The sequence below is a fragment of the Barbus barbus genome (assembly GCF_936440315.1).
Source record: "Barbus barbus genome assembly, chromosome: 5".
Classification (NCBI taxonomy): Eukaryota; Metazoa; Chordata; class Actinopteri; order Cypriniformes; family Cyprinidae; genus Barbus; species Barbus barbus.
Genome location: NC_136733.1, coordinates 33,039,624 through 33,061,185, shown reverse-complemented (window position 1 = coordinate 33,061,185; position 21,562 = coordinate 33,039,624). Strand labels below are relative to the sequence as shown.

The following is a 21,562-nucleotide window of genomic DNA, read 5'->3' as shown; positions in this document are numbered from 1 at the left end:
CTTCCGTCCTTTCGAGTTTGGACTTGCCAAGTTCGACTCGGAAGAGCGAACTCTCGAGGACGGGAGGACGAACTGAATTCTGGGTTATGGCCCGTATCAAGTCCGCACAAGTCACCTCTCGATGCATCCTCGGTAAAAGGGGCGGATCAAGAACACATCCGGGGATTTGAACTGGACTTGGCTAGATGTGAACTTTGAATTGGAACAGTACTTCGGCAGCGACTGATGACGTTTCACAAGTCCACAAGAACACAAGTACAGACAAGTACGCATATTGAGAAACGGCCTATGTCTCCCTCATCTAGCACACCTGATTCAACTCATCAGCTCATTAGTGGAGACTGCAAGACCTGAAGTGTATCTGCAACAAAGTGAGTGAGTGTGTGTGTGTCTTAGCATATTTGCTGTGTATTAAATATTTTTAAACCTTTCATTTCTCCCTGTGTGTGTGTTTATGTGACAGAGAGAGAGAGCCAGTTTTAATGAATTCTCCATTGTGAATGTGTTCTATAGTCAGCCCTGCATTTCACGTTGGCCAAGACCTTAACAGAATAAGAGTCATAAAGGCAATAAAGTGCTTAAACCTGCATGGAGCTCTCTTCTAACGAGCCGGAGATCTGAATAAGGTGTGTTCAATAAGCAAGAGAGCGCACAGCAGAAGGTCTCCAGTAATGGAGCTGAGAATCACCATTTTATATCTACAACAACGTGTGTCTGTGTGTTTGTTTGTGTGTGTATTAGCATGCTTACTGTGTATCAGTGTTGTTAAACCTTTCATTTCTGTCTGTGTGTGTATGTGACAGAGAGAGAAATACGGTGTTAATGAAATCTCCATTGTGGATGTGTTCTGGCGTCAGACCTGCATTTCACATTAGGCTACACCTTAACAGCATATATAAATCATAAAGGCCTTAAAGAGCTTTAACCCCGGTAATCGCTGCTTGCAGCTATATTTATTATTATTATACATAAATATATTTAATATATAAACGTAACCTATTTTTCTTAAACATTTTGGCCAAAAATATTGGTACCCTTGGTAAATACGATCAAAGAAGGCTGTGAAAATTAATCTGCATTGTTAATCCTTTTGATCTTTTATTTAAAAAAATCACAAAAATCTAACCTTTCATTGGATAATAAGAATTTAAAATGGGGGGAAATATCATTATGAAATAAATGTTTTCTCTAATTCACATTGGCCACAATTAACAGCACCCTTTTATTCAATACTTTTTGAAACCTCCATTTGCCAATTTAACAGCTCTAAATTTTCTCCTATAATGCCTGATGAGGTTAGAGAACACCTGACAAGAGATCAGAGACCATTCCTTCATCCAGAATCACTCCAGACCCTTTAGATTCCCAGCTCAATGTTGGAGCTGGCAATAAAGCTGACTTGACTTCTTCTCTTCAGTTCACCCCACTCATTTTCTATAGGGTTCAGGTCAGAAGACTGGAATGGCAATAGCAGAAGCTTGGTTTTGTGATCAGTGACTCATTTTTGTGTTGTTTTGAGGTGTGTGTTTGGATTATTTTACGGTTGGAAGATCCAAACATGACCCATTATAAGATTTCTAACAGAGTTGATTTTGTTTATCTGTTGGCATTTGATAAAATCCATTATGCCATGTTGTCCAGGACCTCCAGCAGAAATATAGGCCCACAACATCAAAAATAAAGCAGTATATTTCGTTGTACACATGGGGTACCTTTTTTTTTATCCCTGTGTGCACCAAACCCATCTTGAGTGTTTGCTGCTAAAAAGTTAATTTTTTAGTTTCATCTGACCATAGAAGCCAGTCCCATTTGAAGTTCCAGTCGTGTCTGATAACTGAATATGCTGGAGATTGTTTTTGGATGAGCAAAGATTTTCTTGAAACCCTCCCGAACAACATGTGGTGATGTAGGTGCTGTTTGACAATTATTTTAAAAGGTTTTCTGACCCCGAGACTCAACTATTTTCTGCAATTCTCCAGCTGTGGTCCTTGGAGAGTCTTTAGTCACTCAAATTCTCCTCCTCACTGTGCATTAGGACAATACAGAAACAAACCCTCTTCCAAGCAGTTTCGTAACATTTTCTGTTGATTAGAAACTCTTAATTATTGCCCTGATGGTGGAAATGGGAATTTTCACTGCTCTAGCTCATTGCTTAAAGCCACTTCACTAATTTGTGAAGCTCAATTATCTTTTGCTGCACATCATATTCTTTGTTTTTTCTCATTGTGATGGATGATTAAGGGAATTTGGACTTTGTTTTCCCTCCTATTTATACTTCTGTGAAACAGGAAGCCATGGCTGGATAATTTCATGTTCATAATCACCCTGGAGTGCTCAAAATTGTGAAAGGGAATATACTTCAGAGATATTTTACTCATAAGAATTTCTAGGGGTGCCAATAATTGTGTCCAACGTGTATTTGAGAAAAACATTTATTTCATAATGATATTTCCCCCATTTTAAATTCGTATCCAATGAAAGGTTAGATTTTTGTGAATTTTTTAAATAAAAGATCAAAAGGATTAACAATGCAGATTAATTTTCACAGCCTTCTGTGATCATATTTACTAAGGGTGCCGATATTTTTGGCCATGACTGTACATGCATGTGTTTGTATTTATATATACACATAATTAACATACAGGTCCTTCTAAAAAAATTAGCATATTGTGATAAAGTTCATTATTTTCTGTAATGTACTGATAAACATTAGACTTTCATATATTTTAGATTCATTACAACACAACTGAAGTAGTTCAAGCCTTTTATTGTTTTAATATTGATGATTTTGGCATACAGCTCATGAAAACCCAAAATTCCTATCTCAAAAAAGTAGCATATCATGAAAAGGTTCTCTAAACGAGCTATTAACCTAATCATCTGAATCAACTAATTAACTCTAAACACCTGCAAAAGATTCCTGAGGCTTTTAAATACTGTATAGAAAAAGTCTTAGATCTTGGAGTTCAGCTCATGAAAAATGGGGGCAAAAACAAAGTGTTGCATTTATAATTTTGTTCAGTGTATATTATGTACATAGAAACTTTTATTTTGGATGCGATTAATTGCTGCCCAGCACAAATTATAAGTAATTTTATAATGTTTCACAACAACAGCTATTGTTGTCATTATTGTTACAATTATTATTGTTGTTTTATTATTATTATCATCATCATCATCATCATCATCATTTTTATTATTAGCATAATTATTATTCTCATCATCATCATTGTTACTGTTATTACTATTATAATCATTATTATTGCTGCTATTACATTGTGTTAGGAAATAGACAAAAAAGATAATACAATAAGATAATCAAGATAATAAGATAAATAAGTTATAGTTCTTTTAACAGTTTTACATACTGTGTGAAAGTGAAATGTTTTCACAGTGCCAGAAAAAAAACAAAAACAAAAGAAACATTTATGACAAGGAAACATTTAAAGCCATCACGCCTGGTCATTGCGGTTAGACTTGCAAATCTTTTAGACAACTGTGTAAATGGAACAGGTGCAATATGCACACGTTTAGCAGTGTATAAAGATATGCTTGGCACGTGAGGGCAGTTTGGGAGGTGTGAATTCCAGGGCTCTTACTACTTTAATAACTGGCAGAGTGGAGTGCCAACACCCCACGCAATGATACATCTGTTCAGCTGGCATCTACAGCACTGGCCCAAGTGACCTCTGCAGCAGGAGGGTTGGGCAGACAGAACTTGCCAGATCACAAAGGACACAGAGGACATTAATCATGCCGTGAGAGGAAGAATATGCTTATAAAACTACAGCACTGCATTTCAAATACCCTGACGCACTACAGAAAGTTGAACAGGATTACGTGCTGCAAGCTGGAAACAAGTTTCTGTCCAAGGGTAAAGGTGAATTAATTGCATGTCCATCATTGAAGAGATTTAATAGATTCAATTAGAAGAATTATAACCCAGCTCACACATCAGTGCACACGGAAGAATCTCAGATTCACATCACTGTAACAATGCAGAAGCACATGGTACTAATACATATTTAAAATCATGTTTTGCAAAGTGCCTCAATATGGTTAAAATAATACATGGGGAGAAATTAAGACATAATATGCTTGACGAGGTGAGTTAATATTCAATGATTACACCTTGTTGCTTCCTCTAAATATAGCACATGCTCAAATGCCACATCCAATCACTCACTCTCTATCATCTAAAAAGGACACAATACATTATCTAGCACTTTGAAATTCTCTGAAATGGATACGCAGACAATCTTGATAAGGACACTAGCAGAATATTCAGGACTATACTGAGAATCATCAAATTCTTAATCAGCATCTTTGTCTTTTATGATAAACTTAGTTGGGAAGGCAATAAGTCTTGTTTTATAGAGAAAAATAATACAAATATTAATAATAATAAATATATATATATATTTATTGCCAAAAGCATTATATATATTTATATATATATATATATATATATATATATATATATATATATATATATATATATGTGTGTGTATGTGTGTGTGTGTCTCATTTGTAAAGTTTATTTGCTGTGGATGCTTCAGTTGGCTTGTAATTTCCATACTAACATTCAAATTGAGAGACAGATAGAATACTTGCTAATTAATCTTCTGCATCTTTTTTCCACTTAGTTGAAAATGACACCTGCTGTCAGCATAATGATACAGGTAACCAAGCATAGAAGTGAAGACATATGAGGGTATTGAGCTTATCTTAATTAAGGAGAAAAAATAGCTATCACACAAATTCTCACAAATAATAATATTAAAAAAATGATATTTAAGATAAAATAACTCAAACAGAAGTTCACTTGACAGTAGCAACAGCTTATTTTGTTGTTTTATTCCCTCATCTGTACAGCCATTATGAATTCACATGGAGGAGAAACTCACTCTGAGGCTCAACATCATGCATCAGCTTCCCATCTGCAGGGAAAAAGAAACAGAACAAGAGAGAGAGAGAAAGAAAGAAAGGGAGAGAGAATTACAGTCCATCCCTGTAATTCTTATTACAAATCTGCTCTCTGATTCACATCACGGGTAGATGTCCAACTGCAGGCTATGCCAACATCAGCTGTGGATACTGTTGCTCAGTATTGTTGCCATGGGAAGCTACTGGCAGATGGTTTTGGATCACTTAGGCTGCAGGATGTTTCCATCCTTCATTAAGGAGGAGAAATCAGAGAGGGTTCTCATCATAACAGCTACGAGGGAGATATTGAGAGGGACACGGAGCATGATGCCGTCACTTTCATCCACCTTTAGCAGACAATTATCACAGTTCCCAAAACACGCAAATCACGCACTTGAGCTTTGTGTCAAGCACCAAGTGAGAAACAGCATGACCAACATGTGATGACGACGATGCTGTTTTCATCGATGAAATGACTGTGTTTATGATATATTACGGCATTTGCGCATACTCACTTTGTGTACACAGTCCTCCCGTGCAGTTCTCAGAGCTTTGACCTTCTCCCTCACACATCTTGCCTCTGTGACGAGGCGGTGGTGCGTTGCACTCCCTCCATTGCTGCCTCTCACACTGCGCGCTACACATCGTCCACTCGCTCCACTCCTCCCAGACTCCATCCACTGCAGAGCACACAACGGGGTTGCCGTTTAAGGAAGGTGAACAGCTGCTCTGTGCATTAACTGCACTCAGCAATGAATTGACGAGATTTCTAGAGAGTTCATAAACTTAATTAAAAGTGTTTTAATGGTCCAACTCTTGACCACACTGGCTGGGTTGCACACATTACATTAGCATATTTTAAGCGAATTGAGTAAATTCTCAATATTATCTGTAGCTCAGTCCATTTTAATCTGTTCTTCATCTTGTTTTTTAAGCCATAAAAAGTGTTGTTTAAATTATAGTTGTGTTCAAATTTTGGGGCCAGTATGTTTTTTTTTTTTTTTTTTTTTTTAAGAAATAATACAAGACGCATTAAACTGATTAAAAGTAACACAATGTTACAAAAGGTTTCTGTTTAAAATAAGGGCTGTTCTTTTGAACTTTCTATTAAAAGAAAACTGGAAAAAAAATAACCATGGTTTCCACAAAAACAGTTTTCAGCTGTGATAAGAAGAAATGTTTCTTGAGCATCAAAGCAGCATTTTATAATGATTTCTGAATGATTATGTGGCACTGAAGTGTAAGGGCTGCTGACAATTCAGCTCTGGCATCACGGGAATAAATTAGATTTTAAAATACATTCAAATAAAAAAACATTTATTTTGGAATTGCAATAATACTTCACAATATTACTGTTTTTACAGTATTTGTGATCAAGAACTTGCGAGTGCAAGAGACTTTTAAACCTTACAAAATCTTATAAACATCAAACTTTTGTATGGTAGCTTCAGCGTGACACTGTCAAACTGAATACACAAAAGCACTTATGTGGCTCTTATTGTTTTGCTGCCGATATGCATTTCCACAATATGAAGAAAATAAATACGGTGAGATTTAACTCTACCTAACTGGACAGATGTTTTTGATCATTTAATTATAAACAATTAATCAACATGGTATATTGTCATTTAATTAACATCTGATAAATAACTGACCTATGTAGTGACAACAAATTGTATACATTCTCTACTAATAACTGTCAGGATTTTTAATCAAAGGAATTTTTTAACCACAACCTAAAAGCCAATTGAGAATACTATGAACGTTTTCCTATTTTATTTAATTTCTACAAATAATTACTTGATTGTAATCACATACTGTATATCAACTCAATGCATGATTAATTAAGAATTAAACAAATGAAATGCGTTTTACTCATTTGAGGCTTAACTGTGAACAAATTATTTAAATAATGAAAAGATTCAAGCTTATTATGCAAACCAACAGTAATCATGCGTGGTCAGATCAAAAAGACTGGTTCACAAATTGATTTAAATATCACAAAGACAAGAAAACACCTGAGTACAACATGAATAACTAACTAGACTAGAGATAACTAAAATAACTAGAGATTATTTCTTCATTCTCATAAGAGAACAAAAGGTCTCATTTACATACATGAAGTAAAGCCTTAGTAATACCCATAATAATACCCTTACATTGAACTCTTACAGAATGGAAAATTAACTACAATGTCTGATGTGTTCTGAATGTAAAACATGGTGTTACGTGCTACCATGACACTAAAAACTAGGGTGAGTTTGGATGCTGGAGGACAAGCTGCACCTCAGGGGTGTGCTGCTGTTTATGAGGCTCTAACCTGGGCAGAGTGCATTGCAGGTGATCTTCTGCACAGACATGCCCTCACAGAATGCTCCCCCGTTCAGAGGAGCCGGGTTAGTACAGGTCCGAGATCGCTTCTGAACTCCTCTCCCACAGTTCACGCTGCAAGGAGACCACTCTGTCCACAGAGACCATCCACCGTTCACTGCAGAGACAAAGAGATCTTCCGCTGAATAAGACAACAACTGAACTTGAAAGACATCCTTTCCCTCACCCTGCCAGAAAAAAAAAACACCCAGAGGTCAGGATGACTAACAGGCTAAAGGAAAACCTTCTCTTAGATCTGTGGTTTGAATTTTTTGTAGTCTAGCTTTGATATGTCTTAGCTGAACAACCCGTAATACTGCCAATATTTTAACACCAATGTTAACACAGATTTGTTCCAATAAGGTCACGTAGCAGGTAAAATAGAATGCTACATGCAAATAATAAAATACAGCTAATTATAAACACTACCGGTCAAAAGTTTGAAATCATTAACTTTTTTAAAAGAAGTCTCTTATGCTCACCAAAGCTGTATTTTATTCGGTGAATAGGACCTACTGCAAAATCTACATACTTTGAGATTGATTTTTCCAATCTTATCTTCACCAACTGTCTACCTCAAAAACCAACAATGGAATAGTAGATAATTACATATCTGTCTCACTGCATCCTTTCCTTTACTAAACTCTTGAAAGATATATCTTCAATCACCTTTTTGTGTTCCTTTTACAGAACAACCTAACAAATACCAGGGTTCAAAGGTGGACATTTCCCCAAGGCTGCTCCACTGGTGAGAACACTCTCAAGATTGTCAAGAATGTCAAGATTGATATTTTTTGCTGGCTTGGACCAGGTGAAACATTTGTTTCTCCTATCAGCCCTTTCAGAACCAGGTATCGCTGTTAGTGTTCTTCACTAGTTTGAATCATTTGTGGAGCGTATGAATCGCAGAAAACCTCTTAAAGTAGCTAAAGCTTGTTTATATAGCTTGTATCTTTAAACATATAGTTTTGTTGAAACAAAGTATCAACTGTTTTTGACCATACAATAAAAGTTGATGGGATTTTAAAAAGTTCTTGAAGCCAGCTGACTTGTTTTGGCATTGTATTGTATTGTATTGTGATGACTGTTTTGAGAAAGAAAAAAAAAAGAAAAGACTAAAATCAGATTAAGTCTAAAGGTTGAGTAATTAACGAGTTAAAAACTTAATGAGTCAAGTAGGGCTCGCTGCAGACCACAAGATCCAGTGAGCGTGGTTGGATCCACATCTAGGGGGTGGAGATGGGTAGGTTTAGGGGTGGAGATGGGGTGGTTTTAGGGATCAGGGAGTGGAGATGGGTAGATTCAGGTATATGTAAGGTGGGAGGAGTTGGATCTGGATCCAACCATGCCCCCTGGATCTTGTGGGCTGCAGCGAGATGCTCCTCTTAACAAGTAAAATGTGATAATTAATGACTTCACAGCCCTATTGCAAGCAGAGAGCCGTTTAGCAGTATTTTTAGCAAAGATGAGGAGGCACCACCACAAGTTAATGAAGCATATCAGTGTCATCTTACCAAACACAACTACAGTAGCTGTAGCACTGCGTCTTTTTGCAACTACATTACTGGCGAGGCAGGTGTAGTTGCCAGAGTCAGAGAGTCTGGCTTCATTGATGATCAGATTGTGGTCAGCACGAGTGTCAATGTTATCATCTTCAAGGGAGCTGACCAATTCTTCATTTTTCAACCACTCCACCTGACAAAAAGAGAAGTTTTTATTAACCAATGCTGAAGTTTTATTAACCACTCAGTGTAGAATAGTATAAACTGTAATTGAAAGCACAGTGACCATTCATCTTTGACACTGTATTGCACACTGTGCTTATTCAAAGAAGAAATAGTTCCTATCTCACACAACAGTGAAAACAGTTGTTTATTTTTTGGTCTGTTTGTAATTCATTACCTAACCTTGGAAGGAACACTAGGGCTGAGGGCACCATTTGAAGAAGGCTGTCGTGTCAGCTTTTTTTTCCTTGATCAATCTTAAATCCATCTGATTTGGTTATTGCTTTCAACAGAACATGGTTACTAATATATAAAATTATAGTCACATTTATGCTGAGCAGTCGCTGCAGTGATGCCCTCTTTGCCCTCTCTTCCTCTACTTTCATTACAGCATGTTAAACTTTGCTCTATTCACAGATTATTTCCTAGAATCACATTAGCCCTCATGTTCATAGCTCATAACATGCTTTAATTATTTTGTGAGCCATATGACTAACCCAGATGCATAATTAGAGTGATTATGTTCATGATACTGCACTATAAAGCTGTAAAATACAGTCGTGAAATCTAAACTCAAATGGTAAACTGTAAAAAATGCTTAAAATGTTAATGGTAAAAGACTGTAAAAATGCTAAGGTAAAAAGCTGTTAATGACACTTTCCCTTACTTTACATGCTGAAAAATTTAATAGATCTAATGGGACATTAATTTACAGCAAAATACTGTTAAACGTACATATTTATATACCAGATATACCAAGATGGCGCTGCTGAGTTCGGACGCCGTCCAGGTTGCTCCACTAAGATTGTGTTTTTATTTACTTTTTTACTTACTTTGACTTTCTCTTTTTACACATTTTACGTCGGCACTGATCACCTATAACAAAGAAACACTTTTGGACATTGGTAACCGCTACACTAACCTGTTCCAGGACACTTTAGCCACGAATCCAGAGTGGCCACTGGAGATTCTTCAGAAAGCGGAGATAAACAATAACCCCCCGAGGCGACGGATCAAGAAACACCACAGGAAACGCGCTGGAATTCGAGATAGACTCCGGAAAAGGGCTCACAGTCCTCCTCTTCCGAGCATTCTGCTCGCAAATGTCCAATCCTTGGACAACAAGATGGACGATCTTAGAGCCAGGATTAGTTTCCAACGGGACATTAGGGACTGTAACATCCTTTGTTTGTCAGAAACGTGGCTTTCGTCCTCGGTCCCGGACACTGCTGTTATGCCAAGTGATAACTTCTCTGTTTTTTGGACGGACAGAACAGCAGAGGCCGGTAAATCCAGGAGTGGAGGTGTGTGTTTCATGATTAACAAGAAATGGTGTGATCCCAGGAATATCTCCATTCTGTCGCATTCCTGCTCGCCTCATCTGGAACATCTTTCCATTATTTGCCGCCCATTTTATCTGCCCCGGGAGTTTTCATTGATCATAGTTACTGCTGTGTACATTCCACCACAGGCGGACACCAGCTAAACTTCACGATGTGCTCAGCGGCTACATTAACAAACATCCTGACGCTGCCTTTATCATCGCGGGAGACTTTAACAAAGCCAACCTCAAGCAGGTCATGCCGAAATTTCATCAACATGTATCCTGTCCAACTAGAGGACCAAATACACTGGATCATTGCTTCTCTCAGTTCAAGAATGCCTACAAAGCCCGCTCACTACTGGCTTTTGGCAAATCGGACCATGCCGCCATTTTCCTCACACCGGAATACAAACAAAGGCTCGTTCAGGATCCCCCGGTGCAGAGAGTAGTGACGCGCTGGTCCTCCCACTCAGAAGCTATGTTACAGGTGACTCTTGATGAGGTCGACTGGGATATGTTCCGGGCGAGTTCTTCTGACGTCAGTGAGTTCACGGATGTAGCATTAAGCTTTGTAAACACGCTAACCGAGCAAGCTACAGAAACAATAACTATAAGGACATTCTCCAATCAGAAACCATGGGAGGACAGAACAATCCGTGCTGCGGTTAACACACGCACTGCCGCTTACAATGAGGCTCTTCTGACCGGGAATTTGTGCGAGTACAAAGCATCGTGCTATGCTCTCCGACGCGCAGTAAGAGCCGCTAAACACAGATACAGAGAGAGAATTGAGTCTCGTTTCCAGCTCAATGACTCTCGACGGATGTGGCAGGGACTGAGGACCATCTGTGCCTTCGGAAAACAAATCCTCCGTGGAGGTGAGAGCAGATCCGTTGCTGGCCGACGAGTTAAACACCTTCTATGGCCGCTTCGACTGCAACGGTGGCGGCGCGTCTCTGCCGTCCAGCGCGTCAGGAAGCAGCAGGCAGAGCAGCGATGATCCTGTAATCACCGTGTCGGAGGATGAGGTTCGCTAAAGAAAGTGAACGTCAGGAAAGCAGCCGGACCTGATGGGATAACCGTCCGTGTTCTGAGGTCCTGCGCCGATCAGCTCGCTGGTTTGTTCACTTCCATCTTTAATGAGTCCCTTGCTACCTCCGTGGTTCCCACCTCATTCAAAAAATCCATCATTATCCCTGTGCCAAAGAACAATAAACCCTCTTGCCTGAATGACTATCGCCCAGTTGCCCTCACATCTATAGTCATGAAGGCTTTTGAGAGACTTGTAAAGAGCCAGATCTGCTCCTCCATCCCTGATACTTTGGACCCTCTTCAGTTTGCCTATCGCCCAAATAGATCTACTGACGATGCCATCTCTCACGTCCTCCACTCTTCCCTCACACACTTGGACAGCAACAATGGGAATTATGTAAGGCTGCTATTCATAGACTATAGCTCAGCTTTCAACACTATAGTCCCAATCAAGCTGGCCTCTAAACTCACAGACCTCGGCCTGAACTCCTCACTCTGTGACTGGATTCAAGACTTCCTCACCGGCAGACCTCAAGTGGTGAAAGTTGGCCAGTTCACCTCAAACTCCATCACTCTGAACATAGGAGCCCTACAGGGCTGTGTCCTGAGTCCCCTGCTCTACTCTCTCTACCTGCATGACTGCATGTCCTCTCACAGCTCCACATCCATTATCAAATTCGCTGATGATACTGTGGTTCTGAGCCTCATCTCCAACAACGTTGAGACCGCATACTTGAACGAGGTAGAGAGACTCACATCATGGTGCCAGGACAACTGTCTCTCTCTGAATGTGAGCAAAACTAAAGAGCTGATCGTGGACTTTAGGAAGAGACAGCAGCAGCCCTACACTCCTCTTATGATCAGTGGGACCCCTGTGGAGAGGGTGAGTAGCTTCAAGTACCTCGGTGTAAACATCTCCGAGAACCTGACTTGGACTACACACATCCAAACACAGGTTAAGAAAGCCAGGTAAAGACTGTACCATCTGCGACAGCTGAGGAAATTCAGGGTCTCACCAGCAATCCTGAAAACTTTCTATCCAGGGACCATAGAAAGTGTATTGACTCAGTGCATCTCAGTGTGGTATGGAAACAGCTCCAATCAGGACTGCAAAGCACTACAGAGAGTTGTGCGCTTAGCTGAGCACATCTCAGGGTCTGCTCTCCCCTCTCTGCAGGACATCTACCTCAAACGCTGTAAAAATAGAGCTGTCAAAATTATTAAGGACTCTAATCACCCTGGTAACCGACTATTCACTTTGCTTCCATCTGGTAAGTGCTTCCGTAGCCTGATGTCAAAAACTGAGAGACTTAAGAGGAGCTTCTTCCCCCAGGCCATCAGGCTCCTAAACTCTAACTCTGTGTCATAACATCACATGACTCCATGTAAATATCACTATATCAATAAGCTATTCATAAATTTCCTCTACCTCATATTGCTGCTATTTACATACCCTGTACAACTTTTTTGCACATTTTTTTTTTGCACATTTCTCTTTATTACTATTTAAGTCAACAACATACTAACCTGCACATTTATATTTACATTTATATTTATATTTTTTATCTTTTATTTTATTTAATTTTATTCTTTATTTTTTTTCTACTTTTCTTTTTCTTAATATTTGTATTCTATATAATTGCACTGTCCTTGGAGTGGACCTGACCTACATTTCACTGCTGGTTGTACTCTGTATAACTGTGTATGTGACAAATAAAAATCTTGAATCTTGAATATTTTTGGAAGTGAAAAAGAACAAACCCATCTTACCATTTACAGTGAAAAACTTTCACATTTGATGGTTTTTCATGGAAATTGTTTCTTAACTGTTTGAGTTTGTGTGTGTGTGTGGGGGGGGGGGGGGGGTGTACATTAGTGTTTTATGTTACATCTTATTTTATTAAATAAATGTTTATTGCATTATTTGTGTCCATGACAACATACACCTTCTATATTTTAGCATTTGCCTCAGCTTGTGAAAAAGCTATTTATGATAAGCTTTAATTAACCATTTGACTTTCTCATTGTCGCCTTTGTTTCTCAGGTATTTGTCATCATACATTATAAAGGGAACAAATTATATTAGAATTTGATTATCTTCTCAGTTAGTGAAATATATGTTTGTTTTTTTAACAGTAAATGTTTAGTCTGTAAAACTTAAAAATGTTGCTACCATATTTTTCTCAGATTTTTTTAAGCACTGTTTTACTTTCAAAAAAACAAAAAACATCTTAGCTGGTCTCCTAACCTGGACAACTTTATTAGCCTGGCATATTTTGCTAGTTTAAGAGGTATTTCGGGCACTTTACAGTTGTTCAGACAGCTAAGACAGCTGGCCAACCAGTTTAACCCAGCTAAGACCAACAAATCATGCGGTTTAAGCTGCTTTTTCAGCAGGGAGTAATGCTACTTATGTATGGAAGTGAAGAGCACACTTCTCTAATGTATTTACTCAAGTTTTCAGGGAAACTTGGGAGTTGAAATAGGCAATTAGCACACAGTGAAAGCAGACCTCTCTGTTGAGACATTTGCCATGCTCTGCATTCTTGAGCACCACTTCTCCTCAGCCTTTGAAAAGGTGCAGAGCACAGACATGAAGAGGAGAGGGAGAAAGAGAGAAAGGGGGAAAAACAGGATAGAAGTAGAGAGGGAATGAGAGGAGGAAAGGTAGGGGACAAATACAAATTAGCTGGGTAAATGTGTGGCAGACAATGTGAGAAATGAATGGCCTAATTGGCACATTTGTTTCAATTACAGCGTGGCTAACGGGTGGCAGGGCTGACAGAGGAGGTTCCACGGTCTCAAGAGGATCCCATGATTTCATTAGTGCCTCCATTCTGCCTGATTAAGGTTCTTTTGACAGGAAGATATCAGTCGAAGTGAAGACCTCGCTGTTATCACAAACACAGGGGCTATTTGGCTGTCAGGACAGGAGGTCAGAGCCACTTAAAAACTCAGTACACTTTTGAACTCAGTAAAACAAGGTCACGGGAAATGTTTGGATCAGTTTGCAGGTGGTGTTAGAGGAGGTTTGTACCTGTGAAGTGTGTGTGGAGTAGAAGCTGTTGAAACCGCTTCATATTTCAGCAGGGTAATTACTAAGATTAAACAGCTCTGATAGACGGCCCTCAGGGAGCAGAAATATAAAGCCGCCTCACTGTGACTGTGAATTCAATCAAACCCACACGCACACAACACAATGACAAGACAGACACCAGAAGACACATCTACAATCGCTTTGAAATTGCTTTCGACACCAACCTTTGATAGCACAGACAGGTAAATCAAAATTTATGCAACTGCTTTAGTTTTCAACTTTGCTAAATAATGATATTAAAACTCAAACAACTTTCAAATGGTACTCAGTTTAAACACCGCAGTTTCATCTCTAAAATATGTTTGTGTAAATTAATTCACATAATTAAAATTAATGCATATTCTTGATAGTTGTATTTGTTTAATTAAATGTTCTTGCTGAGTAGCTGTCCAAATATACTACAAGTCTACTAATAACAAGGATTCTTACAACATAGGGAGTGATTTAGATTCAGATGACCATTGTCCACCTTCCCTTCTGACATTTAGAAATAAACACGCTGTTTTTGCTACTGTACCTGAGACTTCTATGTGTAAAAGACATCTAATTGGATTATCTTTTCACATGTGAAATGAGACCGACATACTGTGGTTTATTTATGGCAACAGAATCTTGCTTGGGGACCCTTGCAAGAACTTGGCAGAAAGGGCTTACTCCAGTCTTGAGAATAAAAGACAATGAGCTGGAGAGTTTGGGCAACACAAAGTGTCTGCTTTTGTGGAAAATTGTCCAAGTAATTCAAGGGCTGCCAAGTTCTCAGGGTGAGTAAACTGCTATAACGCTACAGTGAGTTGTGATTCTAATGCTATTAAGCTCAAGTACTCAACTGCAGAAATCCCATGGCTGTGGGAGGGTAACCCCTTACAGGGTTAGTTCAGTTCCCCCAAAAATTAAAATTCTGTCATAAATTACTCACCCTCATGTCATTCCAAACCCGTAAGACCTTTGTTCATCTTCAGAACACAAATTAAGATATTTTGATTAAATCCGAGAGCTTTCTGACCCTCCACAGACAGCAATGCATCTACCACATTCAAGGCCCAAAAAGGTAGTAAGGACATTGTTAAAATAGTCCATGTGACATTAGTGGTTCAACCTTAATTTTATTAATCTATGATCATTTTTGTGCAAAAGAAAACAAAATAACGACTTTATTTGACAATTTCTGCTCTTCCATGTCAGTCTTCGACGAGCGTTCACGAGAGCACTATGATGCATGCGTGTGGTCTTACAGGTTTGGAACGACACAAGGGTGAGTAATTGATGACAGAATTTTCATTTTTGGGTGAACTATACCTTTAACATCATCTCTGTCAGTGGTCAGCTGATCTTCTACTTAAACTGTTTTATTACATTTTGGATACCATGCCCTACTTAGTGCAAGCAGTTCAAACTATTTAAATTATATTTGTATTTGGGACTTACATTTGAGTACAGACACAGTTTTTTGCAGCGTCTTGATAAGTATACATTATTTTACTACTGTCTTGATATTAATATTGTCACAAATCCGGTTCGTGGTCTTTTGACCGATTGCCACAAGAGGTCGCCTTGACTCTCACACCTCACATTACACTGGACTGCATTTACCATCATCCACTGCACTGATTGTACAAACACAGCTGATTGCACTAAGTACACCCAGCTGTCTCAATCACACACTCACACATGAAAACTATCACACAATCACACACCCTACTTAAACCATGGACTTCCTTTCACAGATCGCCGAGTATTGTTCTGCTTTTAGCACACTCCATGTGTTAGCTGCCTTACCGAGCCAGTCTGTGTTTATGTTTAGCTCCGAGTATTGTTCTGCATTTATCACTCTCCTAGTTTTAGCTGCTTAACCGAGCCATTCTGTGTTTGTTTAGTTCCAGTATTGTCTAGCGTTTATCGCTCTCCTAGTGATAGCTACATTACAAAGCTCTTCCGTTTTCTAAGTCTTAGTTTAGTTTATTTTGTTTATAGCCTCGTTTTCTGATTCCTGCCTCGTTTGGATTATTGCTCGGGTTATCGGACTACCCCTCTTCTCAAGCCCTCTGGATATCGTTCCCCGATCATAGACCCACACTTGCCCTAGGATTACTCTGTGTCTTGCCCATGCCATACTTGTTTGATGTTGTTCGACCCTGCCTGTGTTTATGACCATGTCTCTAAATAAAAGCCTTGTAAATGGATCCGCACATCTCACGTCTCGTCGGCTCTGTAACAAATATGATATTTGAGCAATATAATTAACAGATTTTGCAATTCCCATTGCCAAAATAAAAATAAAAAATCCCTAGCATAGATAAGCTTTACATCATGCATGGCAAAATGTTTTAGTTTTTTTAGTTATAGTGTGACTGATAATTTAATTCCAGAATTTCTATAATAAATGAACACTGAAAACATGGCTGATTTTCTTTTTAGTTGTACTGTATCTACACATTTCAAAATTCAAGAGTTAACATAGTTGGCACTTCACGTGCCAATATATTACTCCAAAATCAATATACATTAACAATACATTTATCAACATATCATAAACAATACATCTATGAACGGGATATCTGAAAAAAACATGCAATCAGCAATTATGTCGGCAATATTATGCCGTATGGACAGTTTACCCCCGTTTGTAATGAAAAGAAATATCAGTGGGCAAGTCAAGTGATCCCTGTAATCTAAGTCATGTACAGTATGTTCAATTACTCCCTGCAGCCTCAGTTCACAAATTAATTCTGACTTCTTTTCTTATTCTCACCAACTCATTTTCAAAAGTTAGAATTCTGTTTGATTCAAATAAATGAATTCAAATAAAAATAAATAAAAAAGAAAAAAGGAAAGAAAGAAACAAGCAAACACACACACACACACACAATAAATTAACCTCAGACCTGGCAAACACACAGAGGGGAAAAAGGCAAACACTTCTATGACTATTATGGTGTTGGTCAATCACACAGAAGTAAAGGCAAACAAAAGCACAAAGCACACGGTTGTCTCTTTCATCCTCTCCTCTCCTGAACACACAACCACATTACCATTCTTCCCAGATCAGCCTTATCACAGCTAAACACATAGAAACAGGATACCACCCAGCTCCAACGGGCCTGTAATTGGCTAGTTAGACCATGAGGATCATCACTCACTTTGATGGTGGCTGGAACAGGACAGGAGAGAGATGGGGGGAAAAAACAACAGAATAAAGGTAGGAACACATGAAGTAAGCACTGAGCTATTGCTCTTTCAATGGATAATGTCCTGATGCATATTAAAAGTAATTAGAAAAAAAGTAAAAGAAAGCTAAGGAAACCATTTAATTCACGTTTTAACTTTCTGTCAGATGTTTCTCCAAAAATTCCTTACAAAAAAAAAAAATGTAGATGATGATTGTCATGCAGTAAGGGTATAGTGCTATAAATATGGATCAGCTCAGATCATTTGGCCTTGGCTGAATTTGATTTGAGCTGATGACGAAATATTTGGCATTTGACTGCAAAGGCTGGTGTTTGAGAGTCCATCTAAATCTTTGGATGAGGAGATCCACATGAAGACGGAGATTTAAATCACCATTTATACAAATAAGATACTGAAGAGATCTTTTTTGTTATTTTTCTTTCCTCTTAAAGGGGTCATCGGATGTCCATTTTCCACAAATTGATTTGATTCTTAAGGTTCTTAATGAAAAGTCTATAACATACTTTGGCTAAAATTTCTCAATGGTAGTGTAAAAAATACCTTCTTTACCCTGTCAAAATCAGCTCTGTTTTCATCAAGCCGTTTTTTAGTCCATGTTACTTTAAATGCTCATGACTCTGCTAGCCCCGCCCCTCTCTTCCGTGGGGTGACGAGCAGTGCTGTTTACTTTAGCCGCGAAACTGGCTAAGTACATTATTAGGAAAGGTGATTTGCAAAGATTTATAAAAAAACGTTACACTCACTTCTTCTGTATATGCAGCTGGATCACGAATGATTCGCGCGGATATAGATGCATTTATGTAGATCGGATCAGCACATTCACTTCAAAGCGAAAGTAACGTTAATCCTCTGCGTCTTCAGTGGCTCAGATATCGGGAGTAAATTACGACTGCTTTATTCATCATTACATCCAAAAACAAAATGCCTCAATCGCCTAATCAGATACATATTTTCTTTCCCTGCAACAGAGGCGGACAGCTCTCAGCTCACTCAGGGCGGGTCTAAGGTAAGACGGCCTTGTCAATCAACTATCGTGGGGGGGGGGGGGCTGTACAGAACTACGTCATTCTGACAGGAATCTCAGAACAGCCTGATTTGAGAGAGGAGATTTTAAAATAGGCATTATTAAAAAAAACACTGGGTGGAGGGGAAGACAAGATGTCTCTGATTAAGCGATTGAGACATTTTGTTGCTGGATGTAATAATGAATAAACAAAAATCAGGTTAACATTTTTTATTAAAGATTACAAAGGCACATGAATTTTAAAAAATACTGAAGTGCACGGATAAATTATTTATAATAAGCACTACAGTATTCCATACAAAAAATAAGAATTTTCCATTTTGATTTCATGCCGACTTTTAAGCTTTCCAAGTCAATAGCTAGAAAAGACAACACAGTAAAATGAAGGTGAATATATTTCACAGAAAGTTTTGGAAGCCAAATCTCTCCAAATGAAGACTGTGCCTCAGTAGCATAACTCAGAGTGCATCATCTCATTAAAAAGATTGTTATGATAACACAGTTTAGACCAACTATGCAGAGAGACTTAAGTAGCTCTCTGGGGAAACATTCTCAGTTTCGCTCTAAAACAGGAAACTTGTCCTTTATCTAAAAGGTAATTTCAGTGCTTTTTTGTGTGTGTGTATGCGTGTTTGAGTTGTGCTGAGAAGCCCCCATGCGTAGACACAGTATCATGTCACTGTATAATTCAATACATCAATACTGCTTATTTTCAAAAGGACAACACACTCTTTTAAGTGAACAGATTCCCCCTAAATTAAAGTAATTATTTTTTTATGTAATTTCATGTAATTCTAACCCCCTGTTATTTTCTTTCTTCAATAATATCAGAAACTGCACCAAATTGCAGATTTTTGCTCAGTTTGGGCCTTTGAGGTTTTATTTATTTGATATATGCACATATACAGTTAGGTCCAGATATATTTGACACTGACACAATTTTCATAATTTTGGCTCTGTATGCCACCAGAATAGAATATTAAAATGAAACAATCAAGTGCAGAAATTGAAATGCAGACTTTACTTCAACAGGTTGAACAAAAATATAACAAAAAATGCATAGAAATTACAACCATGAACAATGTTCATTTTTAATATTTTGTTGATAATCCTTTGCAGGCAATGACTGGCTTAAGCCTGGAACTCATGGACGTCACCAGAGACTGGGTTTCCTCCTTAGTGATGCTTTGCCAGGCCTTTGCTGCAGCTGACTTCAGTTATTGCTTGTTGCCTTTAGTTTTGTCTTAAGCAAATGAAATGCATGCTCAATTGGGTTGAGATCAGGAGATTGACTTGGCCATTGCAGAATAAAAAAACGAACTTTTTTACCTTCAAAAACTCCTGGATTAGCTTTTTCTGTATGTTTTGGGTCATCGTCCATTTGTACTATGAAGCACTGTCCAATCAACCAATCAAGAATTCTTCTGGCTGCTTCTGTCTTCTGTCACATCATCACTAAACATTAGTAACCCAGTGTCACTGGGAGCCATGCATGCTCATGCCATAAAACTGCTTTAGATTTTTTTTTTTTTTGGCAAAGTATAATCTTGTTTGTACCTTGTGGTGAACCCTCTGTATTTGCTCTGGTGAAGTCTTCTCTTGATTGTAGACTTTGACATTGGCACATCTACCTCCTGGTGAGTGTTCTTCACTTAGCTGGATGTTGTGAAAGGGTTTTTCTTTTCCATGGCGAGGATCCTCCAATCATCCACCACTGTTGTCCTCCATGGATGTCCATGCCTTTTTATGGTGCGACAGTGCGTTCTTTTTTTTTTCCTCAGAATGTACCAAATTTACATATTAAAGAGCTATAATTCCTTAACCTTTCCTCCAATTAAAAGCTCAGAGTGTGCACTTTAAGCCCATAAATATAACTGTAACTTGAATATGTTTTGGTCAACCGCTAAAATAAAAATAAAAAATGTGCCTGTGTGCAAATATATATAGATATAGTGTAAGTGTAATATTTGAGATGATGCACTCTGAGTTATGCTACTGGGGCATAGTCTTCATTTGGAGAGATTTTGCTCCCAAAACTTTCTGTGAAATAATTTCCCTTTTACTGTGTTATCTTTTCTATTGACTTGGAAAGCTTTAAGAGGGAAAAAAAACTAAAACAAATAAGATCTCTTCACTATCTTATTTAAATAAATGGAGTTTTAAATCTCCGTCTTCATGTGGATCTCCTCATCCAAAGGTTTACACACACACACACTATTATTTTTTTTACTATTTTGTTTGAAGGTTTGATCAACCGTTCAATCCATGAAAGTGAGACACATGATTTGTGTGCTCTATTACTTCTAAATATCACTACTGCTATACGTCTTTTTAAGTCGTACAAAAGCTTTGTATGCAGAAAAAGGAAGATAAAGATCAATGAATGCTTGAATTTCAGTCAGTTCCTTATATAAAGCTATCATATGAACAGAACATAGTACAAAACATTAGAATATAGTACACACATCATATGAATCACTTTTATAGTGCTCTTTGTCTGTTTTGGAGCTAGGCTGTATAAACACATCATACACTGTTTTTGTATAAGAGAGCAGCTCAATAACAATGCATGTGATGTAACAATGACCAACATTGGTTTTTATTACAAAACATGATGGTATTTGCTTACTTATAAGAACAGAGATCAAGCTGGTTAATTACCCAAGAGCCAACAGTGATGACTGTATCTAGAAAGGCGTGAGTCTCATTAGCTTCGTGACCACAGAAAACTTACAGAGCATTCCTCAGAGGGGGTGTTTTTGACCATTTAAAACCACAAACATATTTTACTAGGACAGACAGTGTGAGATAGCAAGCAAGCGAGCGAGCGAGAGTCAGCATCCAGTATGCTGGTAAAATGATGCCATATAAATCTTTGC

At 38.2% G+C, this 21,562-nt stretch overlaps 1 protein-coding gene across 1 annotated transcript in view; it reads right to left on the bottom strand.

Moving 5' to 3' along the window:
* LOC306869705 (netrin receptor UNC5D-like) overlaps positions 1–21,562 on the bottom strand; it is a gene marked incomplete at its 5' end in the record, with an annotated part of 145,546 nt that overhangs the window by 32,471 nt on the left and 91,513 nt on the right. Inside the window, 4 exons of the mRNA XM_079416582.1 lie at positions 4,908–4,940; positions 5,442–5,606; positions 7,247–7,414; positions 8,811–8,991. Coding sequence (XP_079272708.1) covers positions 4,908–4,940; positions 5,442–5,606; positions 7,247–7,414; positions 8,811–8,991 — 547 coding nt within the window. The remainder of the gene's footprint in view (positions 1–4,907; positions 4,941–5,441; positions 5,607–7,246; positions 7,415–8,810; positions 8,992–21,562) is intronic.